General features: G+C 37.0%; 1 protein-coding gene across 1 annotated transcript; it reads right to left on the bottom strand.

Moving 5' to 3' along the window:
- On the bottom strand, nucleotides 1-25,558 carry LOC140926230 (glutamate receptor ionotropic, kainate 2-like). Its single transcript, XM_073376005.1, has 14 exons — nucleotides 25,507-25,558; nucleotides 25,009-25,167; nucleotides 23,922-24,191; nucleotides 22,389-22,648; nucleotides 9,343-9,480; nucleotides 7,984-8,154; nucleotides 7,777-7,881; nucleotides 7,170-7,307; nucleotides 4,594-4,791; nucleotides 3,673-4,114; nucleotides 2,730-3,057; nucleotides 2,342-2,499; nucleotides 1,083-1,243; nucleotides 1-401 (listed from the first exon to the last, which is right to left on the bottom strand). Exons 1-14 carry the CDS (start codon nucleotides 25,556-25,558, stop codon nucleotides 126-128), a joined length of 2,856 nt encoding a protein of 951 aa, XP_073232106.1. The 3' UTR covers nucleotides 1-125.
- Nucleotides 25,559-26,043: the final 485 nt, after the last annotated feature.

Here is a 26,043-nt window from a genome sequence, read left to right on the forward strand (position 1 = left end):
AGATTCAGATAAGGCAAAGCAAATTCCTCTATCATCATAATTTTTCATATTCCCCATATCCAGCTTTATCTAATAACTTTAGATATTCTAGTCTTTGCGTTGCTGCTTTTCATACTCTCAACAGGCTACACGACGGAACTTTTCCTATAGCCCTTCGATTTCTCTTCATTGTCTCGTCCTTCATCGTTGGCCTTAGTTACAAAACCATTCATATGGCTACTTTTCCTCTTCTCTAAATCTTCAATGCTTAGTTCTTCTGTTGAAAGCCTGCGAGGAAATAAATCAGAATAATCCTTTCCTTGAGTTTCTACAGGGTCGACTGAGGAAGGACTGGACCGAGTCCTTCCTTGGTACGCTCGCCATGATGTTATTACGCGTCTCTTCAGGGCCTCTATTCGAGCCTAGAGTAAAATAATAATGATAAAAAACATTTATTTATTGTAAATTTGATTATAACACTAAAATCTAAAAACAATCTGATTTCGAAAGGACTCACGGACGGAAAAGTTGGTGGCCTTTGAAGCAGACTGCAATTACTAGTTATACCCTGATGATGATGATGATGATGATGATGATTCTAATGCTGATAATGAAGACGATAATTTCTATGATGATGATGATGACGATGAAGATGATGAAAACAATAATAGTTTTACAAGCAAAAGTTTAATTACCTTATTTTAAGAATTCAGATACGAAATAATTGTAAAATAAGGTATTGTATGATTGTTTTAGTCGATTTTAAGCTATTTTGAAGAAAAAAATAGGTACATAGTATATAAGGAAATCGATTACATTCGTTCAAAACTGAAAACCCGGTTGCTATTATATCGTTACCGTCAATAGCCATCATTGTTCATAGGCTTAAAACTGAAGCTACATTGCCGTTAAAGCTCATCTTGGAGGGGGATCTGTCCAAAAAGTACAATTATTATTATTTTTTTGTTTTATGACTGATTTATTGATTTGTTTATCTATATTTATGACTCCTTCTCCTCTTAGGACCTACAATAAAAGCTCTTATAACTGCAGTTATTAGTTATCATCTGCAAAAAAAATATATATCAACCAGTCTTTACTACCTCTTTGTTATTTTGCCTTGTATCCTTGTGAGCCTCGATAAAAAGCTCGCCGAGTAACACAAGCACACTGGTAACCATACCAAAAATCACACAGTAAAATACACCTGACAAGTCTGTAAACGTGAGCACATCCCCAGATGTGTTCATAGAAGAGGCGGACTCTGAAACATAAGAAACACATTATTGCTTGAATCGCTATGTGTCCAAAAAGTCTCAGGGTATTCCTTAAGGTGGCTGAACACAGTTTTGCGGGCGGTCAGCGGTAGTGCGTGTTTTAAATTAGACAAACAAACATGGCGGCGAAAAAAGCATTGGTACACAGACGACGATTTCTCAAAATCTACTCTATAAAATTTTGTGATATTTGGCAAAATTTTTACTTTTATTGTATTTTAAATGATGAGAACTTTAAAATGGAAGTTGAACAGACGAATTTTGTAACACATTTAATAATTACGATAGAATTATATTATTGATTATCTAAAAACCCCTCTGTTAAAATTTGGTCAAATAAGTTTCAAATGGTAATGATTAATTATAGTAAGCTGTGTGCGAGTTTATGGGAAAATCTAATGAGAGAATTTTATGTAAACTGAGTAACGGTGAAATTTTAAGGTTGTATTTAATCGTTCACGTTGCCATGGAAACTACGAAAGCGTCAAATTTTACCTGTCAGTCAAACTCTTTCATCAGTAGATTTTTCACTTGCCAAGTTTCAGCTTGTGAGCTGCAACCTTTCTCCTGCCACAATTTGTCAAATGACCTATACTCAGAAACTGCCAAAACTGTGTTCAGCCACCTTAATTCGGCCAAAAAATGTTTCTCCGTTTGTTGCCTTATTTTGTTATAGAGTGTGTGATAGCATTGTTCTCTTCGATCCTTTATACGCAAGGAACGCCCGTTGTTCAGGAAGGTAATATAAAGAATCGATCAATTTAGGTTTCCGGGGAACTGCCCACCTACCCCTCCCCTTAGCCATCATTTTGCCCAAAGTGGGAAGTAAGTGTTAATGTTAGCTTAGGGGAGGGGTAGGTGGGCAGTTTCCCAGAAACCAAAATTGATCCAAGAATCTTCAATTCCTAGGGAATAGAAAGAGGGTTGACCTATTAAAGATCTTTTACGTAGTGAACTAAATATTGGGATAGCAAGGTAATAACGCATAATCACAAAACAATTTTCCATTTATACCCAAAGTATCTCATGTGCCGCCAAGGACTTGCATATTTGTATATTAAGATTAAGGTAATGAGACCACTTACGTGACTCTGTGTCCTTCTCGCACGTTCCACTCAGCCATTTTGTTTTCATTGTTTCCATGTAGCCCTTCTGTCGGAGCTCCAGAACATTGACGCTAAAATGCTGAGTAAATGGAGAATCCTTCTGAAGGCCAAAACCATAACCAAACTTGCCAAAAATCCTGTAGACAATAAATAGTCAAACTCAACACTGCGGGAAGGCAGCAAAAAACCCAAGTGAAAGACGCTAGCTGGTTTATAGTACACCAGCGAAACGTAAATCTGGGCGATCACAATATCTCATTTAATGACTAGTAAGTAATCAATGAGATTAAAATCACAAACTCGCCGTGTTCACAGCAAAAAGCCTTACTTTAGAATTGTGAAAGGGGGTCTTAAAAAATATAGTTACCTTCCCATCGTATGGAGAGTGTTGCATGGTGGCTGTTGAACATGATATTCGAGCACTGGCGAATCAAATATAAAGGCGAAGTTTTCCTTTCGGACCCTGTTTATTCCCTCCGTGGCATTCCTGAGGATTGTGCCACTTGACTTCATATACTCCCACATTGTGACATAGGTTGGAATACTTGAAGACTGGAAGAATGTTTGTGTCTGACCCTCTCCAGGGATTCCGTACTCGATCTTAGTTTGACGTGCCAGGTCTTCCACTGACTGGATTGGGGTTTGAAATCGTTGAACGATCAAAAATGATGCCAGATTCGCTGTATATGTGGCACCTTCGAATGAAAAAAGGATTTTTTCAGTTTAAAATAACGCATGAACTTGATAGCAGTTTCGGTTTGGGCCAAATCGTTCGTCTCTTCTCATTCCACTCAGAATATTGGCACATAAAAACGTTCAAAGACTTCGAAATTCAAAGTGAAGCTCAAGCCCGTGCGCGGATCGGAGCAGTAAGGTACGTAAATAGGGGATTGACGCATGCAAAAACCTTTGGTAGTAGCGTGAGGGTCAGGGTGAAGCCAACGGGAAATTCCACATCAGTTTACACAATATTTAAATAACAAGAATACGATCTTTCGGTCGCACAATCAGAGCACGCGGAAAACACTATCCGATGTTTTAGTATATAGTGATTGGAATTGATATATATTATTCTATTCAAAGACGATTGACAGGTGTCGAAATGATATATCCTTCATCTGCCATGATTTTAATGCTTCTGATGTACTTCCTATCAAGATGACACATGCTTTGAGATCTTTTAATTTTTTCATCGGGTTAATAGAGATAAAGACAAAGGTATCAAGTATTCAGTATTTAACGGGAGCTCTGCTTTTAGGCTTTGCTAGATTTTTGTATTAAGATGATTACTTTAAACACTTGATAAATACCTATTATCAGTACTGCAAACCACCAAACACCCACAGCGATTCTTCCAGATAATGATACCGGATGTAAAACATCAGGACCTTGACTGACATAATAGGCAAACGAAGACCAAATGGCGTTATAAAACCGCAAATAGCCTTTGGTTCTCAGTTCTTCCCTTTTAACAGTTCTCTGGTCGCTTGCCTGAGCCACTCTTCCATGGTAACCATACGGACTGAAAGTACTGTGGAACCACAGAAACACACCGACACCTAAAGTGCTAAAAACTATTGCCAACCACAGATTAAAGTCAAATGGACGGAGAAACGAAAACACTTTGTATTTACTGTCCTCCTCTTTCCTCATAACTATTGACAGACCAACGTCTAGGAAAGGCTGAGTGAAATCGATGACTGTTTGTCGACTGGAACTGATTGTGAAAGGACCAATTGCAAGGTCGGCTTTCTGTGAGAAATAAAAATTGTGGTATTTAGCTAATTCTAACCACTACGATAAACCTTGAATTAAACTATATAAAAAATCTAATTGAACGGGGATTTCAGGACGAACAACTCGGCGAAATAGCTGGAGGAAACAGATAAGCTCTGTTACGTAAGTCGGAAGACAGTTTTACTCATTTTTTTTAACTTAAAAGGCGCGTTAGTTATTAAGTAGAAATTTTCATATTTCATGAAGTTCAGAGTAAACTTCTCGTCAGTGACGGCGGAAGGCGTGTAGATTGAAGTAGCAGAAACAGATCATACTGAGACATGTAGTAGGCCCTCCCGTAGCTCCCGTGTCTCCCACTCTATAGCACACTGAAGCCAAAGAGAACTCTACAGCCTTAGATTCAAGGATCTCATAGCCATTCAGCTGTAGACATGATTGCCAATCCGTTTAAAGCGATCTTAGGGATATAAAAAGGCTAGTCTAATACTACTTACATCGTCCATGAGATGTCTGACCATTCCATTCCACTTCCCAGAGAACACGTTTGGCGCCCCATACACATTATTAGGAGACACTTCTATCGTGTACCTGAATTTCATTTTTTCTTTAAGCTTTTCAAGTAAGTCAATACACAATCCGTCGTAAGTCGTCTTCCCACTCTTTGATTGCTTGACGAAAACGAATGGTTTTTCCTAGACGAAGTAATGTAACATTTGGTTACTACAACAATAAAAGCAGTTTACATTTGTCAAGAACACAAATTACATTTTGTGCTGAGCCGCAAATAGCAACGCTACTCTATTAATATATTACAATCATTTACAATTTAAAACCACACAAATTTCTTTACCTTACAGTATTATTTGTACTGTATACTAAATACTCTGTCAAAAGTTTCCCTCTCGGTAGGTTAATCGCCTAATGTGATAAAATGTTTCCGCCTCGGAAAATCCGTGATTTTCGAAGTCAATGTTTAAGTCAGACGGTCAGGAGATTTCTGATCCAGTGGAAGTAGCAAATAGGTTTTGTAGCTACTTCTCTAGTATTGGTCCCAACCTCGCAAAGAAGATACAGCCTCCTCCTTGTTCACATAAAGATTTTCTATCTGGATCATTTCGAGAGTCAATCTTTTTTAGCCCAACAACAGAGGATGAAATTATTACCATTGCTCAATCTTTTGCTTCCGGGAAAGCGGCTGGATACGATAATATTCCAATGTCTATAATTAAGGAATCCATTCAAATCATTTCGGGACCTCTGGCTCACATTATGAATTTATCGATCGCTCATGGCGTTGTACCAGATCAAATGAAAATAGCTCGTGTGGTACCACTGTTTAAAGCTGATGACCAGTCACTATTCACCAACTATAGGCCTGTCTCGGTTCTACCAAGCTTTTCAAAATTTCTAGAGAGAATCATCTATAATCGCTTGTATGATTATTTAACTAATTTACATATTCTCTGTGATAACCAGTTCGGCTTCAGGAAAAACCACTCTACGACGCTTGCCTTGATTGATTTGCATGAAAAAATTTCATCATGGTGAATTAGCGGTTGGTGTCTTTTTAGATCTCTCGAAAGCTTTCGATACAGTCAATCATTCCATCTTATTTTGATAAACTTGATCAACGATATAATCAACACGTCAACAATATTACAACTGATATTATTTGCTGATGATACAAACGTATTTGTGTCTCACAAGGATAAAGACTGCCTTACTAATATACTGAACGCTGAGCTAAATAAGTTGTCAATATGGTTTAGAGCTAACAGGCTTTCATTAAACTTGAAAAAAACCAAATTCATTGTATTTAAACCATCTCAAAAGCGTACAAATCAAACTATTCAACTTTTAATTAATAATCAAAAAATTGATCAAGTAAAAGAAACAGTTTTCTTGGGAGTAATCATGGATGAAAATTTAAATTGGAAATCTGAAATCTCACACGTCGCCAATAAAGTTTCTAAATGCACAGGAATTATTCGTAAATCCAGTTTCTATTTATCCACGAAAACCTTACAAACACTATATTTTTCTCTAGTCTATCCATACCTTTTTTATTGCAACTTAGTTTGGGCCTCTACTTACAGAACTAACCTTATTCGTCTTGAGATTTTACAGAAACGAGTGATCAGAACTATAGCTAAAACAACTTTCGATGCACATACTGATCCCATCTTTCAAAATCTTGGTATCTTAAAATTTCATGATATATACTTAATACAACTAGGCTTATTCATGTACTCCTATCAAAACCATACTCTACCTTTAAAATTTCATTGTAAATTTACCTTACAAAGTCAAATTCATTCGTATAATACAAGAAACTCGTGTAAATTTCGTCTGCCTTTCTGTCGTACTCGAACCAAACAATTTTCCGTTTTTTATCAAGGACCTAAATTTTACAACACCTTAAACACCAACATCATCAACGCTTCCTCACCTTTCTCCTTTAAAAGAGCACTTAAGGCATTTATTTGTAATAATTATTAGTATACTCCAACAAAAATTTTGGGAAAAAGCCTTTTAATATTCAACATTTGTAAACTTCCGTAATATTGATTAGTTTAATTTTTCACCTCATATTATGTTGTATCCGTCGCCGTAATTTTTATACTATCTTCGAAAAATTGTAATTGAGGAGGCCTAATTAACATAAGCTCTATAGTTTCTTTTAGGCCTCCTCGCCATCTCTTCCTACATTTTTTTTTTTTGGCATCTTTTTGTAATTATCGTAATCGTGTGGCAAATAAATAAAATACCTAAATACCTACCTAAATGTTGTCAGTCAACGAAATAAGAGTTTAAAAAGATATCAATGAATAACTAGGATAATGAGGAAATTCACGATGCTGATACGTCTAGTATGATGGTTGCAACCATTGACTGAGTTTCATTATGAACTGTAACGTCCAGTCGTCGACGTAACGAGATTCAAAACAACTAAGGAGTGGTAGTTGCAAATCTCCAGCGAGGCATAAAACGAAAATGGATTAGAAGCCACAAACAAGGCTATTAAAAAAACATAAACAAAATGAAAATAACTAAACTGACGGATACTTACTATCACAGTGACTACCCTAATGGTTGTGTTTTCAACAACTGCCGAGCTATCTTTCGGAACTGCTACAGAGCCTGAAAGCCAATAGACAGGCTTCCGAGGATCCATCACTACTCCATCTCGTGAGCTCCAGCGACCGACCTGCACGTGTACAATAAATAAAAACTTTCTTAATAACCAATAACAAAGCACAAACAAGGACCCTAGTATACAAAACATTGAGCATATAAGTGCGTCTTTCTGCCTAATCACTAATTACCACTCTTTTATCATTGCCTTAGAAGTGGACACGTTATTGTTGTCACTGATCCCATGTAAGTTTCAAGCCTTTCCCTCTTCTTGGGGGTCAGACATTTCTCAGTCTAAAGAAAAATATGCCTTTGTGAAATTATTAATTTCATTTGGAGTTTTAGACCTGATTCTTACCAGGCGTGGTGATTGTTTCATCTAACTTTATTAAACTTGTCACAATATCACAGAATGAAACGGCGATGGCCTGATGTGCACGCTCAGAACAAAGGCAATGAATGGCAGGCATAGAAACAAAAATATAAGTCGCTTAAAGTGAACTAATAAAGAGAATAAAAAAGAAAATTGTTTTCTTGGTGACCTGAATGAATCCAGTTCTTGCGAAGTTAACAATATCATATTCAGCATGTACGGGGGAACCATTTTCATCAAACGAAAGCGGTGACATTATACCATCCATCGATACCTGGATAAAAAAGAGGAGAAAGAAAGAAAAAAAGAAAAGATAAATTAAGGCCTGTTGAAAACCTTTATGTTACATTTAAATGTTCTATTTTCCTCCACGTACATTTTTAATGTATTCCATAAGTGTTCTCCCTGGTTTCCAAACATTGCTGGTGTCTTCGCTGTCAAAATTGAATCCCAGTGAGGTTTCCTTGACATTAGCCCCATGCTTTATCATTCGATCCAACGCAACCGCCACGACATATGCCGCATCGTAACTCTTTCCCCCAGGTGTCTGCGAAAAAGTACAGATGTTTTCAAGGTTATTTTTGTGTGTAATTGCTTTTTTAACACTTACGAGGTGCTTGATCCGATTGATCCACACATCGAACAAGTGACAATCGGACAGTGTTTCACGCCTCGCTACTCTGTAAAGTAACATGATGCCGCCAAATAATTTTTTGAACCGCCGTGTCACTGACTGAATAAACATATTTCCCATGTACCCCACGCTTAAAACTCACCATCACATTTCTATCATTGTGATCGTAAAATTCATAGAAATTTGTTCACAGTGACGAGGCGGAAGATCTGACTGATCCGCGCAATTGCGCTGACGACTAACAGGGAAACCAAAAGAAAGGCACTGCGTTTCGCGCTACTTCACTCTGTATCTGATGCCGACGACTCATTTTTGCCGCGTGATTGTAGAAGTCAAGTGGCAAAATAGCCGCTGATCTCTTGATTTCATATTTACTTCCTTGAGAACAAATTACAGAACGACTCAGTTTATGTTCAAACTATAATGGATAACTTTTCGTGCGGACACGAAAAGTTATCCGATAAGCATGATCACCTATCCGAAAAGTGACTCTCCACTTTAGAGGTCTGCGCAACTTGGCACAGCTTCGCTCCGTCACAGGAGCCCTATCCAGTATACCACCGCGGTCAAACGTCTAAATCGCTATTTTTGTTTTCTATTGCTGGGATTTCATTTAACAGTTAGAGAAAAATGGGCAAAGATGTATAAATCAGTTAGTCAACATAACTATCTTTCCATTTTTCTCAAAATTTTGAGCTTTTTTCGCTGAAAACGCTTCGCACTAAAAGAGAATCATGTTTGAAAATGGCGCCGATAATAACGTCAGCATCGGTTTTCAATCAGTTAGAACTTTTTTAGTAAACTTTTAAAAAGTTTAGTAAACTAACAGGATGTTGGTAATACCCTAAACTTTCGATAGTGAAAGTAGCAACCTTAACTTTGAAGTATTTCGCTTAACTTTTGCAAATTTCACTCGTTTGACCGCTGTGAAATCCAGAATGGTTTTCGTGCGGGGGCAAAAGCTATCCGGTATAGTGTGAGCATAGCCTCAAATTATACCCTCACAAATTTGCCCTACACGTCCCTGGACTATCATAATCAACCCCCGTGATATGGTTAGAGTCGTTATCGTTAACGTTAGGATATCTCGGAAACACTTACACTGACTTGTCCGTAGCCTTTTGCTCTCCATTTTGTACTGAATTCTGGGTAGAGCTTGCCAGCGCCAAATGATGGTCGTGTACCAATTACACCGTAAAAGTTATGGAGTGGATAGTCCCCGGGGACCAACTTCCAGTCCTAAAAAGAAGACATATTTTGTTTTAAATTTTGCACAATTAAAATTTGTTTACTCCTCCAGTTTATGCAGACCAAATAGTGTCATTGAAAAGCAGTCCGTAGAGGCTTTCAAAAAGGCCGTCATTCGCCATCATTAAAAACGCTGACGCTGTAATTGTATTTTTAACATAAGCACATGCACACCTGAACATCTGCCGTGATGGAATATACCCTTTGCAGATTACTTAGATATATAGATAGAACATTGCGAATTCGCAGCTGAAATAACTGAAATTTGTGTTTGAACATGTTTCAACCTCACCAAAGATTAAAACTGGGTTCTGGCTATTGTTTCAGGTTTGTGTTTTGTTGTTGTTTTCTTTTTGGTAGTATATAGAACATCACACTAATATATAGATTTAGCCAGGGCTAAAAGCGAAGCTCCCGTTAATAAATTCATAATTTAAATCAAACAATAAACTTGTAATCCACAGATCAGGGCACATTCATTTGACTTTTGAGGTAAAGGCTGAGTGATTTTAGAGAAAAATCAGAATTTGACCGTCCAAGAGTGAAACAAATTTTACATCAAGTTATTTGTACTGTTTGTACACCGAAAAATAGCAATCATGTTCGATCACAGTAGATTAGGCCTGGAAAACAAATAGACCTATTCGTGTATTGTATTTGCATTAGCTGTAGCATCATAATGTGGCATTCACCAGTCTCTCCAACATTGCTCCGTTAGAGAGACTATGGATAATTGGACAACCCCGAAATATAGTTTTAAGAAACACATGCGCCACGATAGTCCTTGGTGGCAGCCAATTCACACGTTGCATTCCTCTGTCTAAAAAGAGAGGCCAAAATAAAAATCAGGCCGGATTTTTTGTGTTCGACAAGTTTAGTTTACTGGTAAAGCTTGGCGACGAATCTGGTGGCGTGTAAACCAGACTTTTAAACATACGTTTTCTCATCACGTCTCAGGTAAACAGTACACAGACCTCGGACAGAATTTGTTCTTTTTTGCCCTATTTAAACCTATAATGCTGCAGTTTTTCACAATTTTGCAAGAGAATTTGCACTCATTCAACATCCACGACGATCAAAGCACGCGCCTCCTTTGCACAACAAATTATAGCATTGAATTATAAAACGTTTTCTGTTAGAAAAGTCTGGTCCTATGTGATATGCGGGGTAACAATTATGGGCTTTTAATGAAAACGATAAAAAAAATTCCCAAAATCACTTTTCGGCCAGCCGGACGGGTTCTCTCTTTTGACAGGCACCAAATTTGCAGAGACAATAATTTTCATTCACGAAGAGAAGTATTGAGAGTAAAGTGTCTCAGAAAATCATGAGTCAGGCAAGCATACTTATTTATGTTTTAAGCCGGCTTCCCGGTGTTCGCTCTTTTTCAAGATGAACTCGAGGCAAGAAAATCGCTCAGAGCTTTCTGTTTACAGCCAAAATCATAACTAAATAATCTTCGGAACCTTTTCTTTGAATTTGCGGGTCAAAAAATGTCTAAAGGCTTTTTAAACCTGATACTATTGTAAGTTAGATCATTGCTCGTGTTTTAACTTAAGCCGCATAAACCATACGCTCGACTTCAAGAAACCGAACAAAAAAAAACATCAAAAACAACAATGGCTCAAGCTTACCAGTCGAGATGCTGCTTCTGAAGGTCATCAAGTGTTCCAGAATCGCTTGAGACTTTTCAACCTTCTTACGCCTCAAGCAAGGGCAAGTGAGTAAGCTCATTTTTGAAAACGATGCCATCCGAAATCGGATTTCCAATGACTTTGACAAGCGGTGCATTTGTCAACAAAAAGCGCAATAAACAAACCAGCCACGAATCACAGAACAATCTTGATAGCAGCTGTATTTCATTTTGTACACCAAGTAGAAAAAGACAGTTTATAACATCACAAGATGACACAAAACTCTCCCAGCTCCAGCTATCAGTAAGCAAGTTTCCAGACGCTGCAAAAATTTTCCGCATAAACTCACCTGTCAAATTTTGACCAATCATAACATAAAAATTGGACGTAGAGCGCGATCAACGCGTGACAGTGAGGAAACTCAAAAGCGATTGCCTTCCCTGCATGTAAATGTAAAGGCCGGTTGAATTTTCGTGTCCGAGATCAGTTCGAAATCAACATTTTAAAAGAGCGGCTCATGAAACACGACTTATTTCATATGCATTTTAAAAAAATTGAACTTGAGCCTGCGATCATTTGAAAAGTAGCAACTTGTCAGCAAATACCTTCAAAATATTACTCGAACTCAGAGGGTCGATACCTGAGCCCGCGATACGGTCAGGCGATACTGGTCAGCAGAAACACTGTTTTGACAGCTGTCAATTAATCAAAACATGGATGTACAATATCAGGTTGCAGGCTCCCAAACTAGCTAGAAAGTGTGAGATTAAACATTGGTATGCCTGTGGTGCGGACGGACGGAAGGTCGGGTGGTCGGTGTACGGTCACGTGATTGCCGAATTTTCTAGGATGGAGAGATTTTCTATAAAGCTATGGGGCTTCGAATTGAGCCCGTGATCAAATAAAATATCAGCGCAAAACTTTAAACACTACGTGACCTAATAGATAGAAAAATGAGCCCGCGATCCACTCAGGTGATGATGGTCAGCGTATACTCTAGTTTGACAGCTGTCAATTAACCTTCATTAGAATGGCGAATATTCGAATTAACAGACTACAAGTGTGAGTAGGACATTTCCGTCCGGCATGTAGTGGAAAATGCCAGATTGTGTACCTGAGCGAACCTGAGCCCTCGTTATTAGTTTTCTGATAGCGGTCTGCACATGTCCCATTTTGACAGCTGTCAATTGACCTTAATTTGGCTTACCAGTGTAACTTTAAACGACTGTCAGCCAACTGACAGCCTTAACCGCCGTAGTTTCGTTTTTATGTTGAATTGGTAAGTGTGACATATGTGACCCTCCACAGGATTTTAATGCTAAAGGTGAAAGCACGCGCACGACACGCTTTCACTTTAAAACAAAAGAATTTATTTTAACACGGTTTAGCACGCTTACAATCTTGCCTCATTAGCAATTTCTTTTGTTTCAGAGGACACACTTGAGACAATTAAGCGTGAGCAAGTCGAACAAAAGAGCTCGTTAAAGTTTTTAAACAAAAGCTCCGTGCGAAAAAGCACAACACGCTTTCAGTGTGCGCAAAAGCACGCAAGGCGTGTTATCTATAAGCTACATAAATTTCCTCTACAAAAAGGAACCGTAAATAATAATGAACGGCACCCTTTTTTGGTAACTATCGAGAAAGAAAAAGTTCTACCTCACCGATCGCAGTGATAATATCTGATGGAAAATACGTTGTCGCTTGAAAAGTATAAACAGTGAACGTTGGAACCTCCTGGATTTATGGGTAGAACTTTATTAGCATCGCAAAATCAAAGTTCTTTCCAGAAATGTTTACTGACGAAACTGTGCAAAGGTTATCTTAACTTTCCTTAATTTAAAACACATTTGCAATTTTCTCAGAAAGTGTGATCTTTCGGACTTAATTAAGTCACTTTCTCGCCGATCACAGCAATCGCAGCGATCAAATAGAAATCATCAAGTGCCAGGATCGCCAGTAGACGTTTACAGCGCTTGATTCGTCTTAGCATAACGTAACGAGATAATTTCTTCACATAAATTATAATTGATAGCGCTTCGTTCGTCAGGGGCACCTAACGGCGATTTCCTCCTAAATGCATCCTAGCATCCTAGGACAACTTCAGTCTTTTCGAAATTAAAAGGGCTTCAACATTGTTTTCCCGAAAAATTTAGCGTCCAATTGAAAGTTTTAGGAAAGTGAGAATGTTTATCGTATTTTCGGTTCCGAAAATGTTAGGATTCCTTTCTTTACGAAAAATAGCTTAACCTGGGGAGTGAAATGGAAAAAATTAAACTTCAGAAAATCGTAAGGAATTTATTAGATAAGCTTCGAAAATTGAACATGCATGGAACGGTCATCTAGAAATGTTTAGCCTTCTTCAACCTATAGAAAATTCTAGGCAGTTTTTGTTTCGCCGATTTAATTACCTTCGTTCGTCCCACCATGGCTTAAAGAAATAAATTAAACTAATTTATTCAACTTCATTTCTCTGTGAATTACTGCTAATAAATATTCCGGTGGCATAACTATAATTTTAGACATAACTTCAGTGCCTCGCATGCGATAGCAGGCCTCTTTGAGATTCCAGTCAACAGCCAACAGCCGTAGGAATTGGTTTACACTGATCTCGCGTTAATTCCAGGCTAGACGACACCATTAAGTGGTGATTTTCAAATGGCTACGGTTACGATAAAATTCCAAAACGGTCTCAGTTGGTATCTTTGATTCACTTCGACCAGTTATCAATGCTGATTAAATCCTCTGAAAACCCAAGCCATTTTTTATCATCTTAGCAGTTTTACTAATCAAGCGTGTTCAGCGTGTCTTACACAAATTGCACGCTACGCGTGCTATAATTCGCACACTTACCGTGACATAAATTTACCAAAACAAAGGCAAGTGTGTCCGTCTTTGTTTTTTCAATTTAATATGCGCATATCCGTGATCTACGGCACGCTAAGTGTGTCGTGCAAGCGTGTCGTGAGCGTGCTTTCACCTTTAGCATAAAATTCCTGTGGAGGGTCACATATTATATCAGCTTATATATGGGGGCAAACGACTGGTCTTTTATCTGAGCCCGCGAGACGGTCATGTGATAATTGTCAGCGGATGTCTGATTTTGACAGCTGTCAATCTAATCGTACTCATACGGATGGCTCACATAACTAAGAGGCTAGTCAAGTTGTGCAAGATCTACTGTGACATTTGACATCGGCTTACATGAAGTGTGTGTACGGACGGGCTTACGCTACGTCATAGCCAAATTTTCTGGGATGGATAGTTTACCAAATTTTCTTACCCATGGTGCTCCGCTGCGCGCGCGCTTCGCGCGGGCGGGAGCTCCGCTATAAGTGCAGACCAGCTGCAACATTTTTGTGTACACTTCCAAATTCTATAGCCATGTAAAGTTATAAATTATTCATTTAAGTTACCACCAATCAAAAGTTAGAAGTATGTAAACTCAATACAGTGTAATTAATTTTTGACACACCCACTTCCTGCTCAACTAATAAGTATTCATAAACTTTCCAAACAGGTCTATAGATTCTCAGTTTTGCTTACAAGCACGATAAAACATTCGCGTCCGATCTGTATGGGCTTGTACAGTGTAAACACCCAGCTCGTAAGTTGTATTTTATTTACAATAAGTTTGTGTTTCTTTTCGCAACTTCGTAAGTTACGTGTTTAAAACTTTGATGACCTTCTCTCAATTTATTTCTTCACTCCGCAGATCAAATATATGAAATTTATATATTCATAATTCCATCCTCCTCTTTCCCCGGTATAATAGATAACAATTATTCACCGAAGTGGAGGTGGCTAGTCCTGGATATTTACCGAACTGCGAAGCAGTGAGGTAAATATCCACGACTAGCCACCGACACTGAGGTGAATAATTGTTTTAGTATATACTAAAACAGTGAGATCATTGAGCACAAAAATGATGATTTTTAACTCAAATACTGTTGCCAAAGATTACAATTTTGGCGCGTAATGACCGGGCGGCTGCGGCCGTCGCTTTATTCTTGCCGACAATTAAAACTTTTCAAGGCATTTGTTTAGCTCTTGCGGGGAAATTTCTTCAAAAGGAGTTGTGAATTCTTTCTGTATTTAAAATCATTCTATAAAAAAAGATTATTAAATTTAGTTTGAAGCTTATTTATGAACAACTCAACTAAATAAAGTAAGCAAGACTTAAACTTAATTTGCATTTGTAAACAAAAACTTTTTCACCAGTTTTATCGATAAATTAGTGTCAAAAAGACAAAGCTTTACCTGTTAAAACTTCCAATCCGAACTTCGTCATCTTCTTCGTGTATTTCGGAAACAGCTTGCTTGATTAGTTGTGAAATTTGTTTGTTTGTTTACGGCAGAAAACCGGGAAGGCATTTTGCTCGCAACTTACGCGAGTTTGGCGTTGCTCGCTCGGAGGAACTGGAGGTGAATCAGTGAATAGTGCAGGATATTCACTGATTGGGTAGCCAATCAGAGCGCTCGAAAAACACTATCCACTGTTTTAGTATATACTAAATAGATTTAGCCAGGGCTAAAAGCGAAGCCTCCGTTTCTATACTGATGATAAAAGCGATCAAATCAAAGTAAAAGTAATAACATGAACTCTAAGTCAAGAAAATAAATCTTCACATCCCTATTAATTGAACTGCAGGTCAGCCTTCGGCATGAGTTCACCTTTTGAAGGAGGGGCTAAATGATTAAGAAAAAATGTCCCGCAAACAGACCTGAATTGAAAAAATTGTGAAATTGTAGGTCTCTTCAATAACAGCAAATTAAAGGTTACGATATCTAGGGTCGGTGTTTCTGTGTTTAAGGGAAGACCTAAAAGGAAAATCGGGGCGACTAAGGAACTTTTGTCTTCCCGTAAGCCCATTATATTTTCTTTCCTCCTTTTTTTCTTTAACAGGCCCGGACAAACAGTTATGTGTAGCCTTTCAGTTATACCTCACAATATCTGAAAGAAAACTTTAATTTACCGTAAGGTGTATAACATTCTCTTTGAGGATAGACATAAGAAAGCAAACGATAACCTTTTCGCTACTAACTGTAACTGGCTGCAACTTACCACTTTGCATTTAAAAAAAAAAAATAGACAAACTCGACCTCGAAAAGCCGACGAGTCTGTCGTTAGTATAGAGGACAACTCTTTCATATTTGAGATAAGCTCACTTTTTCAGCGTGAAAATTATAACAAAGCCGTAAACGAACAACTGAAAACAAAATGCAGTAAACTTCATTCAAGCGGTATTCAGCTGTATTCCGGGTACGAGTTATGGAAAAAGGGCAGCAAAACTGCAGAAATTCTTGAATTCTACACACTGCAAAATTCTTCAATGACAGATAATTGAATAAGAAAATGAATAGCAATAAATGGAAGATGTACAGTTTTAATGCATCAGTCAATTCCAGCAACGCCCAGACCCCCCACCCTCCCTTCACCCCTGGCTACTGCGGGGAATTTGTAAATTTTGCACTGCCCGGGGCTGGGCATTTGCCACCCCCGAGACCATTCCCGAGCTTTTGACACGCATGCAGTTTCCTATCAGAATATAACAATACACATGGTTTTACCGGGAAAAAAAGCAGATTGGCACATCTGTCAAGGACAGGAATAAATTGAAGAGGGATATAAAGGCATGTTCTCGATTTTATGCGTGCTTCTTCATTGCTTATCAAGCCAGAATTACATAGCGAAAACCGGAGCTATCGATGTGAATCAACGTTTTTTGGTTATTGAATCAAATTTCGGTCGATATTATTTGAAGAACATCTTTTCATATTTATAAAACTATTCATAACATATAACGTTGCAGCGCTCTATTAATTTTAATGTCAATAATTTTATATCAACACTGGGCGCAGCTGGAATTGACTGATGCATAATTAACATTCAAGAAAGGAGAGTAGCCCGTCTAAAGCGTTTCTAAAAATCTCAGGGTTGTTTTTTAAGCTAATGTTATGAATGAACAATGACAGATAAATAACTTAATTTCTTGAACATTTTTAATAAAAAACCCAAAAGTAAATTCTAAAAAGCAATTTGCGTAACAAAAACTGGATCGTGGGTACGATCACGCAAGTTAAATCGGCTGAGCACATGGTAAAAAATCAATTTCAAATGCACATTTTCTGGTTTTTCTTTCACGACGATGTCAAATCTTTTAAAAACGTTAGTTCCTTGACCATAAAATACAGAATGTACCTCAAGGTTCTTCAGAATCCTCGCTGCCTTGGTTGGTTCAAAACAAGCCAAAGATTAAAACTGGGTTCTGGCTATTGTTTAAGGTTTGTGTTTTGTTGTTTTGTTTTCTTTTTGGTAGTATATAGAACATCACACTATAAGTGCAGACCAGCTGCAACATTTTTTGTACAGTTCCAAATTCTATAGCCATGTAAAATTATAAATTATTCATTTAAGTTACCACCAATCAAAAGTTAGAAGTATGTAAACTTAATACAGTGTAATTAATTTTTAACACACCCACTTCCTGCTCAACTAATATGTATTTATAAACTTTCCAAACAGATCTATAGATTCTCAGTTTTGCTTACAAGCACGGTAAAACATTCGCGTCCGATCTGTATGGGCTTGTACAGTGTAAACACCCAGCTCGTAAGTTGTATTTTATTTACAATAAGTTTGTGTTTCTTTTCGCAACTTCGTAAGTTACGTGTTTAAAACTTTGATGACCTTCTCTCAATTTATTTCTTCACTCCGCAGATCAAATATATGAAATTTATATATTCATAATTCCATCCTCCTCATTCCCCGGTATAATAGATAGATTTAGCCAGGGCTAAAAGCGAAGCCTCCGTTTCTATACTTATGATAAAAGCGATCAAATCAAAGTAAAAGTAATAACATGAACTCTAAGTCAAGAAAATAAATCTTCACATCCCTATTAATTGAACTGCAGGTCAGCCTTCGGCATGAGTTCACCTTTTGAAGGAGGGGCTAAATGATTAAGAAAAAATGTCCCGCAAACAGACCTGAATTGAAAAAATTGTGAAATTGTAGGTCTCTTCAATAACAGCAAATTACATGTTACGATATGTAGAGTCGGTTTTTCTGTGTTTAAGGGAAGACCTAAAAGAAAAATCAGGGCGACTAAGGAACTTTTGTCTTCCCGTAAGCCCATTATATTTTCTTTTCTTCTTTATTTTTTTTAACGGGCCCGGACAAACAGTTATGTGTAGCCTTTACATTTATACCTCAAAATATCTGAAAGAAAACTTTACCGTAAGGTGTATAATATTTTCTTTGAGGATAGACATAGGAAAGCGAACGATAATCTTTTCGCTACTAACTGTAACTGGCTGTAACTTACAACTTTGCATTTAAAAAAAAAAATAGGCAAACTCGACCGCGAAAAGCCGACGAGTCTGTCGTTAGAATAGAGGACAACTCTTTCATATTTGAGATAAGCTCACTTTTTCAGCGTGAAAATTATAACAAAGCCGTAAACGAACAACTGAAAACAAAATGCAGTAAACTTCATTCAAGCGGTATTCAGCTGTATTCCGGGTACGAGTTATGGATAAAGGGCAGCAAAACTGCAGAAATTCTTGAATTCTACACACTGCAAAATTCTTCAATGGCAGATAACTGAATAAGAAAATGAATAGCAATAAATGGAAGATGTACAGTTTTAATGCTTCAGTTTAATGCATCAGTCAATTCCAGCAACGCCCAGAACCCCCCGCCCCCCCACCCTCCCCCCACCACGGGCTACTGTGGGCAATTTGTAAATTTTGCACTGCCCAGGGCTGGGCATTTGCCAACCCCGAGACTATTCCCGAGCTTTTGACACGTATGCAGTTTCCTATCAGAATATAACTATACACATGGTTTTACTGGAAAAAAAGCAGATTGGCACATCTGTCAAGGACAGGAATAAATTGAAGAGGGTTATAAAGGCATGTTCTCGATTTTTTGCGTGCATTTCTTCATTGCTTATCAAGCCAGAATTACATAGCGAAAACCGGAGCTATCGATGTGAATCAACGTTTTTTGGTTATTGAATCAAATTTCGGTTGATATTATTTGAAGAACATCTTTTCATATTTATAAAACTATTCATAACATATAACTTTGCAGCGCTCTATTAATTTTAATGTCAATAATTTTATATCAACACTGGGCGCAGCTGGAACTGACTGATGCATAATTAATATTCAAGAAAGGAGAGTAGCCCGTCTGAAGTGTTTCTGAAAATCTCACGTTTGTTTTTTAAGCTAATGTTATGAATGAACAATGACAGATAAATAGCTTAATTTCTTGAAAAGTTTTAATAAAAAACCCAAAAGTAAATTCTAAAAAGCAATTTGCGTAACAAAAACTGAATCGTGGATACGTTCACGCAAGTTAAATCGGCTGAGCACATGGTAAAAAATCAATTTCAAATGCACATTTTCTGGTTTTTCTTTCACGACGATGTCAAATCTTTTAAAAACGTTTAGTTCCTTGACCATAAAGTAGAGAATGTACCTCAAGGTTCTTCAGAATCCTCGCTGCCTTGGTTGGTTCAAAACAAGCCAAAGATTAAAACTGGGTTCTGGCTATTGTTTCAGGTTTGTGCTTTGTTGTTTTGTTTTCTTTTTAGTAGTATATAGAACATCACACTATAAGTGCAGACCAGCTGCAACATTTTTTGTACAGTTCCAAATTCTATAGCCATGTAAAATTATAAATTATTCATTTAAGTTACCACCAATCAAAAGTTAGAAGTATGTAAACTTAATACAGTGTAATTAATTTTTAACACACCCACTTCCTGCTCAACTAATATGTATTTATAAACTTTCCAAACAGATCTATAGATTCTCAGTTTTGCTTACAAGCACGGTAAAACATTCGCGTCCGATCTGTATGGGCTTGTACAGTGTAAACACCCAGCTCGTAAGTTGTATTTTATTTACAATAAGTTTGTGTTTCTTTTCGCAACTTCGTAAGTTACGTGTTTAAAACTTTGATGACCTTCTCTCAATTTATTTCTTCACTCCGCAGATCAAATATATGAAATTTATATATTCATAATTCCATCCTCCTCATTCCCCAGTATAATAGATAGATTTAGCCAGGGCTAAAAGCGAAGCCTCCGTTTCTATACTTATGATAAAAGCAATCAAATCAAAGTAAAAGTAATAACATGAACTCTAAGTCAAGAAAATAAATCTTCACATCCCTATTAATTGAACTGCAGGTCAGCCTTCGGCATGAGTTCACCTTTTGAAGGAGGGGCTAAATGATTAAGAAAAAATGTCCCGCAAACAGACCTGAATTGAAAAAATTGTGAAATTGTAGGTCTCTTCAATAACAGCAAATTACATGTTACGATATGTAGAGTCGGTTTTTCTGTGTTTAAGGGAAGACCTAAAAGAAAAATCAGGGCGACTAAGGAACTTTTGTCTTCCCGTAAGCCCATTATATTTTCTTTTCTTCTTTATTCTTTTTAACGGGCCCGGACAAACAGTTATGTGTAGCCTTTACATTTATACCTCAAAATATCTGAAAGAAAACTTTACCGTAAGGTGTATAATATTTTCTTTGAGGATAGACATAGGAAAGCGAACGATAATCTTTTCGCTACTAACTGTAACTGGCTGCAACTTACAACTTTGCATTTAAAAAAAAAAAGTAGACAAACTCGACCGCGAAAAGCCGACGAGTCTGTCGTTAGAATAGAGGACAACTCTTTCATATTTGAGATAAGCTCACTTTTTCAGCGTGAAAATTATAACAAAGCCGTAAACGAACAACTGAAAACAAAATGCAGTAAACTTCATTCAAGCGGTATTCAGCTGTATTCCGGGTACGAGTTATGGAAAAAGGGCAGCAAAACTGCAGAAATTCTTGAATTCTACACACTGCAAAATTCTTCAATGGCAGATAATTGAATAAGAAAATGAATAGCAATAAATGGAAGATGTACAGTTTTAATGCATCAGTCAATTCCACCTGCGCCCATTTCGGTTGATATTATTTGAAGAACATCTTTTCATATTTATAAAACTATTCATAACATATAACGTTGCAGCGCTCTATTAATTTTAATGTCAATAATTTTATATCGACACGTACTGGGCGCAGCTGGAATTCACTGATGCATAATATTCAAGAAAGGAGAGTAGCCCGTCTGAAGTGTTTCTAAAAATCTCACGGTTGTTTTTTAAGCTAAATGTTATGAATGAACAATGACAGATAAATAACTTAATTTCTTGAAAATGTTTAATAAAAAAAAAAAAAGTTAATTCTAAAAAGCAATTTGCGTAACAAAAACTGGATCGTGGATACGTTCACGCAAGTTAAATCGGCTGAGCACATGGTAAAAAATCAATTTCAAATGCACATTTTCTGGTTTTTCTTTCACGACGATGTCAAAATGTACAGAACTCCTCTTTTAAAAACGTTTAGTTCCTTGACTATAAAGTACAGAATGTACCTCAAGATTCTTCAGAATCCTCTCTGCCTTGGTGGGTTCAAAACAAGCCAAGCGCTACTATCCGCCGTGTGTAAACAAGGTTGATTTCTTCGAAAGACAATTTCATAGGGAAAAGCTTTCGTTTGTCCACAAAAAGGAAACTGAGCATTCCATTGAACTTTCTCTTTCCATTTGTGTATTTCTTTGGCGTATTTTCAATCTCGAAATGCAAAACTTTAGTCTTGAAAACCACCACTTGATTAACGCGCGCCAGCCATTTGTTGATGGATGACATTTACTGAGGTGTCAAATCCGTTTCTTCCTCCACCCGCTAATGGTTAACATGACCATTGGACGTATGTGGAGGAGGGGGGTATGGGTGATTTTGAGATAATAATTTTTTCTTAAACCTCTGGAGTTAGAAATTTTTTCCCCCACATGACGCTGTAAGATTTTTTTTCAGCATTATACGTCATGAGTAATATTTTTTTCAGTGCAGGATATTGTTTTTCCCAGTAATTTCTTTGCATGCTTTTTTCCCCTCGAAATTAGTCTGCAGGAAATATTTTTCTGTAATCACCCAAAACCCCTCAAAAGTCAAATAGTTGGCTCCTAATGTCCACCAAACATTTGCTCAGTTGACAGATTCTGATTTGCCATCATTTCTAAAGCCTTTTGAAACAATAGGGGACAAAACTCTCTAGGGGAAAGGTGGGGAATTCGAAGGTTTTCAGTCCTTTTTTTTTTTTCGCAACTGCATGAGTTGCGTGTTTAACTGTGATGATTAACCTGTAGATCAAACTATGAAATTCATATACTCATTATTTCATCTACTATAAGCTGTTACCGTATTTGTAGAGCCATCTGTTACAATCCACACCCATTCTTTCAGCATTCCCATTTGTGAAGCTTTTGACAGTATAACGACAGTGTATCGTGCCATTGTGTTCAAGACAATAATTCGCGTTCGAGTTCTTCGTATCGCTTCCAACTGCGGGCTTACGTCAAGGTTACTGAAGTCACTGACAGGATCAAAATGCTCATTCGCTGTGATTTTCCATCCCTTTTGATTGGCAATATCCTTTAACGTTAAAAGGCCATTTATGCCTAGAAACAGGACAAATAATGAACTATTAGACATACTAAACAAGTTTAGATTGGCCTTACTTTCGATGGAATAAAACTGTTTTTTAAAAAAAGGATTCACCAACAGAAAAAAACACTACTTTAAGGTATAAACGGGACTTAGTGGGTTTGGCAACACAACACAAAGGAAAACAAATGTAGACCTAATAGACCTTGTCACGATTTTTGACGCCATCTTGACAAGTAGGCAAACGTGTGAGAAATTCCAGTGTTTGTATGAGAATCTAATGTCGAATAATTTCCGTAAAACGGCTTTTCTGAAAAAAATATCAATTGTAAACTAAAGCTACAAAGCAAAGGATTGTACTTAAACATTTTTGGGGCGTAACTGTGCTTAAATTTCTCCAGAGGCTTGCTTTAGATTTTCCATATATTTGTCTGTAATTTTTCCCGGGAATTTCTTACAGACAAATGTATAGAAAATTTAAGAAAGTGGTTCTAGGTCTTCTAGCGCATTTAACGCTCTCAATTTTTTTCAGCAGAATCCTTAGGAGTATAGCTTTAGTTTACAATTCATATTTTTTTTCAGACAGCCGTTATACGGAAATTATTCGACATTAGATTCTCATACAAACACTGTAATTTTTCACACGTTTGCCTACTCTTCAAGATGGCGTCGAAAACCGTGACAAGGTCTCTTGTAACAACCTTGGTAGTAAATTCGAAATGAAGTGGCCAAAACTTAAAACTATTTCATTAAAATGATATTTTGGTTATCACTGTTCAAAAGCTTAGAATGTCTTTCCAAATAGAGATTGAATCTTAAGACTCGAAATATTTTCAAACGGTTTTTAACAATATTATTATGTTATTTTAAAAACATGACTTAATATTGCGTCTAAGCTTTAATTTTTGTAGTTTTAGTATTTTGAAGCCATTACAATATAGCGTTTATTTTTTCACAGCATCGATTTTTGACACGGCTAATTTTGAAACCAATTGTAAGTGTAAATTACTCCAGTAAATAAAGGTAATTCACTCATTCATGAGAATAGTGAAAGAATCTAAAAGAGATTTAATAAGCAACTCGTTCTTGAAATTTTTTAATATAAGTTGTAAAAAAAATTAACGGTTGATGGAAATGATTGATCTATCATGAAACTGGAATTAAGAATTCGATTCACCTCTGAAAGTCATGGATTGTTTAAGCGAAGTTCCATTATCAAATAAAAACGTCAGAAGTACATGCGAAGACAGAATGAATAATTAAAAAGCAGTATTTAATTGCACAAACCATAGTCATCCTTGGAAGTTAACAGTGCAAATTGAGTCCAGTTATAATGTGATATGAGCCCTGCCAAGGCCCGACACTGAATACTGTCGCTCGGACTGAGGCGAGCAAGGAAAGGAAAGTTAGCCGGTGTGAATGAGAAGGTTGGATCTGTGGCCACAGGAGCAATTTGTGGTATGTTGAAGCCTGCGCAGTAGGGCTGGGTAAACTTGACGCCGGTTGATGTCATTGGACCAACTACTGCTACCACTCCTTGCTTCAAAAGATACTGAACTAGATAATTTAAAAAAACTTAATGAATGTTGAACTGACACCAATGGGAATGAGCTTGTAATTGTGAAATAAAACTTCAAATAGATACCTTTATCTGATACAACAAATAATTTTTCGTTTTTGCCACTAGCTTTTCTACTACGAATACCCTGATTTATTTCTGTTATCAAGTAGATACTAGGAACGTCCTGAAAAAGAGATCAAGCGAAAATAAAACCCGTATGATGTGGAAAAAGGGTATTCTTCGCACTGGTCATCAAGATCGCTGCACATACTATCTTTGAGCCTCGAACAAGCCAGGTAAAAACCTAATAACTCTCAAAATCCAAATCAATAGAGTATCATTTCCCTTTCATGTCTGATAGTGAAATTTGGCCTCTAGTATGCTGCACTCTTCTACATTAAAATTTTGGTTTTAGGAGGATAACAGTTTTAAATGCAAATTTCTCTTACTAAAGACATTAAAACTGCGGGGAGCTGCTTTATAATTGTGTTTCAAAACGTTATTGCAAGAAACCTAACCCCCAAAAAATTCCATTATGTTTAAAATTATGATGCTGAATTCGAAACTTCAGACTTGCGTACAGAATGTATTTGTGTAAAAAAAATTCTAACCAACATAATATGAACTGCTTGAGTTGCCTCATAGCAACGAAAACTATTCCTAGTTTGCTTATCCTGTCGCTGAAGTGCACTTGACAATGTTTATGCCCATCTACAACCACGAGAGAGATATACCGTAAACTGTAGTAGCGCGCCATATGACTCTCGAAAAATATTATAATAACTTGAACATCCTTTCTGACAGAGCTCTTACCCATTTCAATATTTCTAAACGCATCTAGCGTAGCAGATTTGTTGACAATAACTTTGAGCTGGGTGGCTGGCAAGAGTGATGTGTCATCGTTTATGTTTTCAATGGCAAGTTTAAAGGCTGTCTCATAGTCAGCTTGGAGTCGATCAGAGAACACTGCGCCTTTAAAAACAGGAAAGTACAGTCAACGCAAAAAGTCAATCGAAAATTTCAAAACAATAATAATAATGAATACTTGCCAATTCTAAGAAATGCAGGTGGCGAAATCCCTTGGCATTCACAAACACGTTTCAAGATGGAAATAGTTATAAGAAAACATATTAAATCAAATACCACCGTCTTGAACATTTTTAAGGAGAAGCAACTTATAACATTTGACGTTCATCGAGATGCTAAAATGGTTCTGTATGCGAGATTCAATTGTAAATCGATGAAGATAACAACATGCGCGCGACAGCGAAGTAATAACGCTATAAACAAGGCCATTTCAAGGACACATACTGAAGTCCATTGTACTTAGCACGGCCAGCTTGAGACATTCGCTGCTGGACATCCGTTTCTTAAACTTTTAAAATTAGTTTTGTCATGTTAATTTGGAGTAAAGACTAGAATGTTGATGCCTTTGTTCCAACGGTTAAATCATATCTTGCATAAAGATCTCGAAGCCAGGATACAAAAAGAGATAAATACTATAGAACCTTTTATGAAACTAAGGTAACACTTTTAATATTACAGTAGCTCATATAGTACGAAGAGACAGTATCTGAACTTAAAATACTTCAAGTCATCATTGGTCACAGCAATGCCGGGAAAACAATCTCACGAATCAGGGAGCAGACTGCGAGGATTATTTACATTACGGTGAAAACTAGAAAATGTGTAAACTATCAAATTTATTGCACCACGCAGGTGATATATATATATATATATATATATATGAGAAATGAGAAATGATCCTTTTTGTTTCGGGTGAAAGAAGAAAACAAAATAAGGTCAAGGTTGAGAAACTGGATAAGATTGTAGATTTTGCTTAAAATG

The sequence above is a fragment of the Porites lutea genome, chromosome 2 (assembly GCF_958299795.1).
Source record: "Porites lutea chromosome 2, jaPorLute2.1, whole genome shotgun sequence".
In the NCBI taxonomy this organism is placed as follows: Eukaryota; Metazoa; Cnidaria; class Anthozoa; order Scleractinia; family Poritidae; genus Porites; species Porites lutea.

Coding starts and splice junctions, on each gene's coding strand:
- LOC140926230 (XM_073376005.1), bottom strand. CDS start 25,558: ATGTCCAGCAGCGAATGTCTCAAGCTGGCCGTGCTAAGTACAATGGAC. Junction 22,649..23,921: donor AACTTCCAAGGATGACTATG/GTTTGTGCAATT, acceptor TCCTGTTTCTAG/GCATAAATGGCCTTTTAACG. Junction 8,155..9,342: donor AAGGCTACGGACAAGTCAGT/GTAAGTGTTTCC, acceptor ACTTTTTCGCAG/ACACCTGGGGGAAAGAGTTA.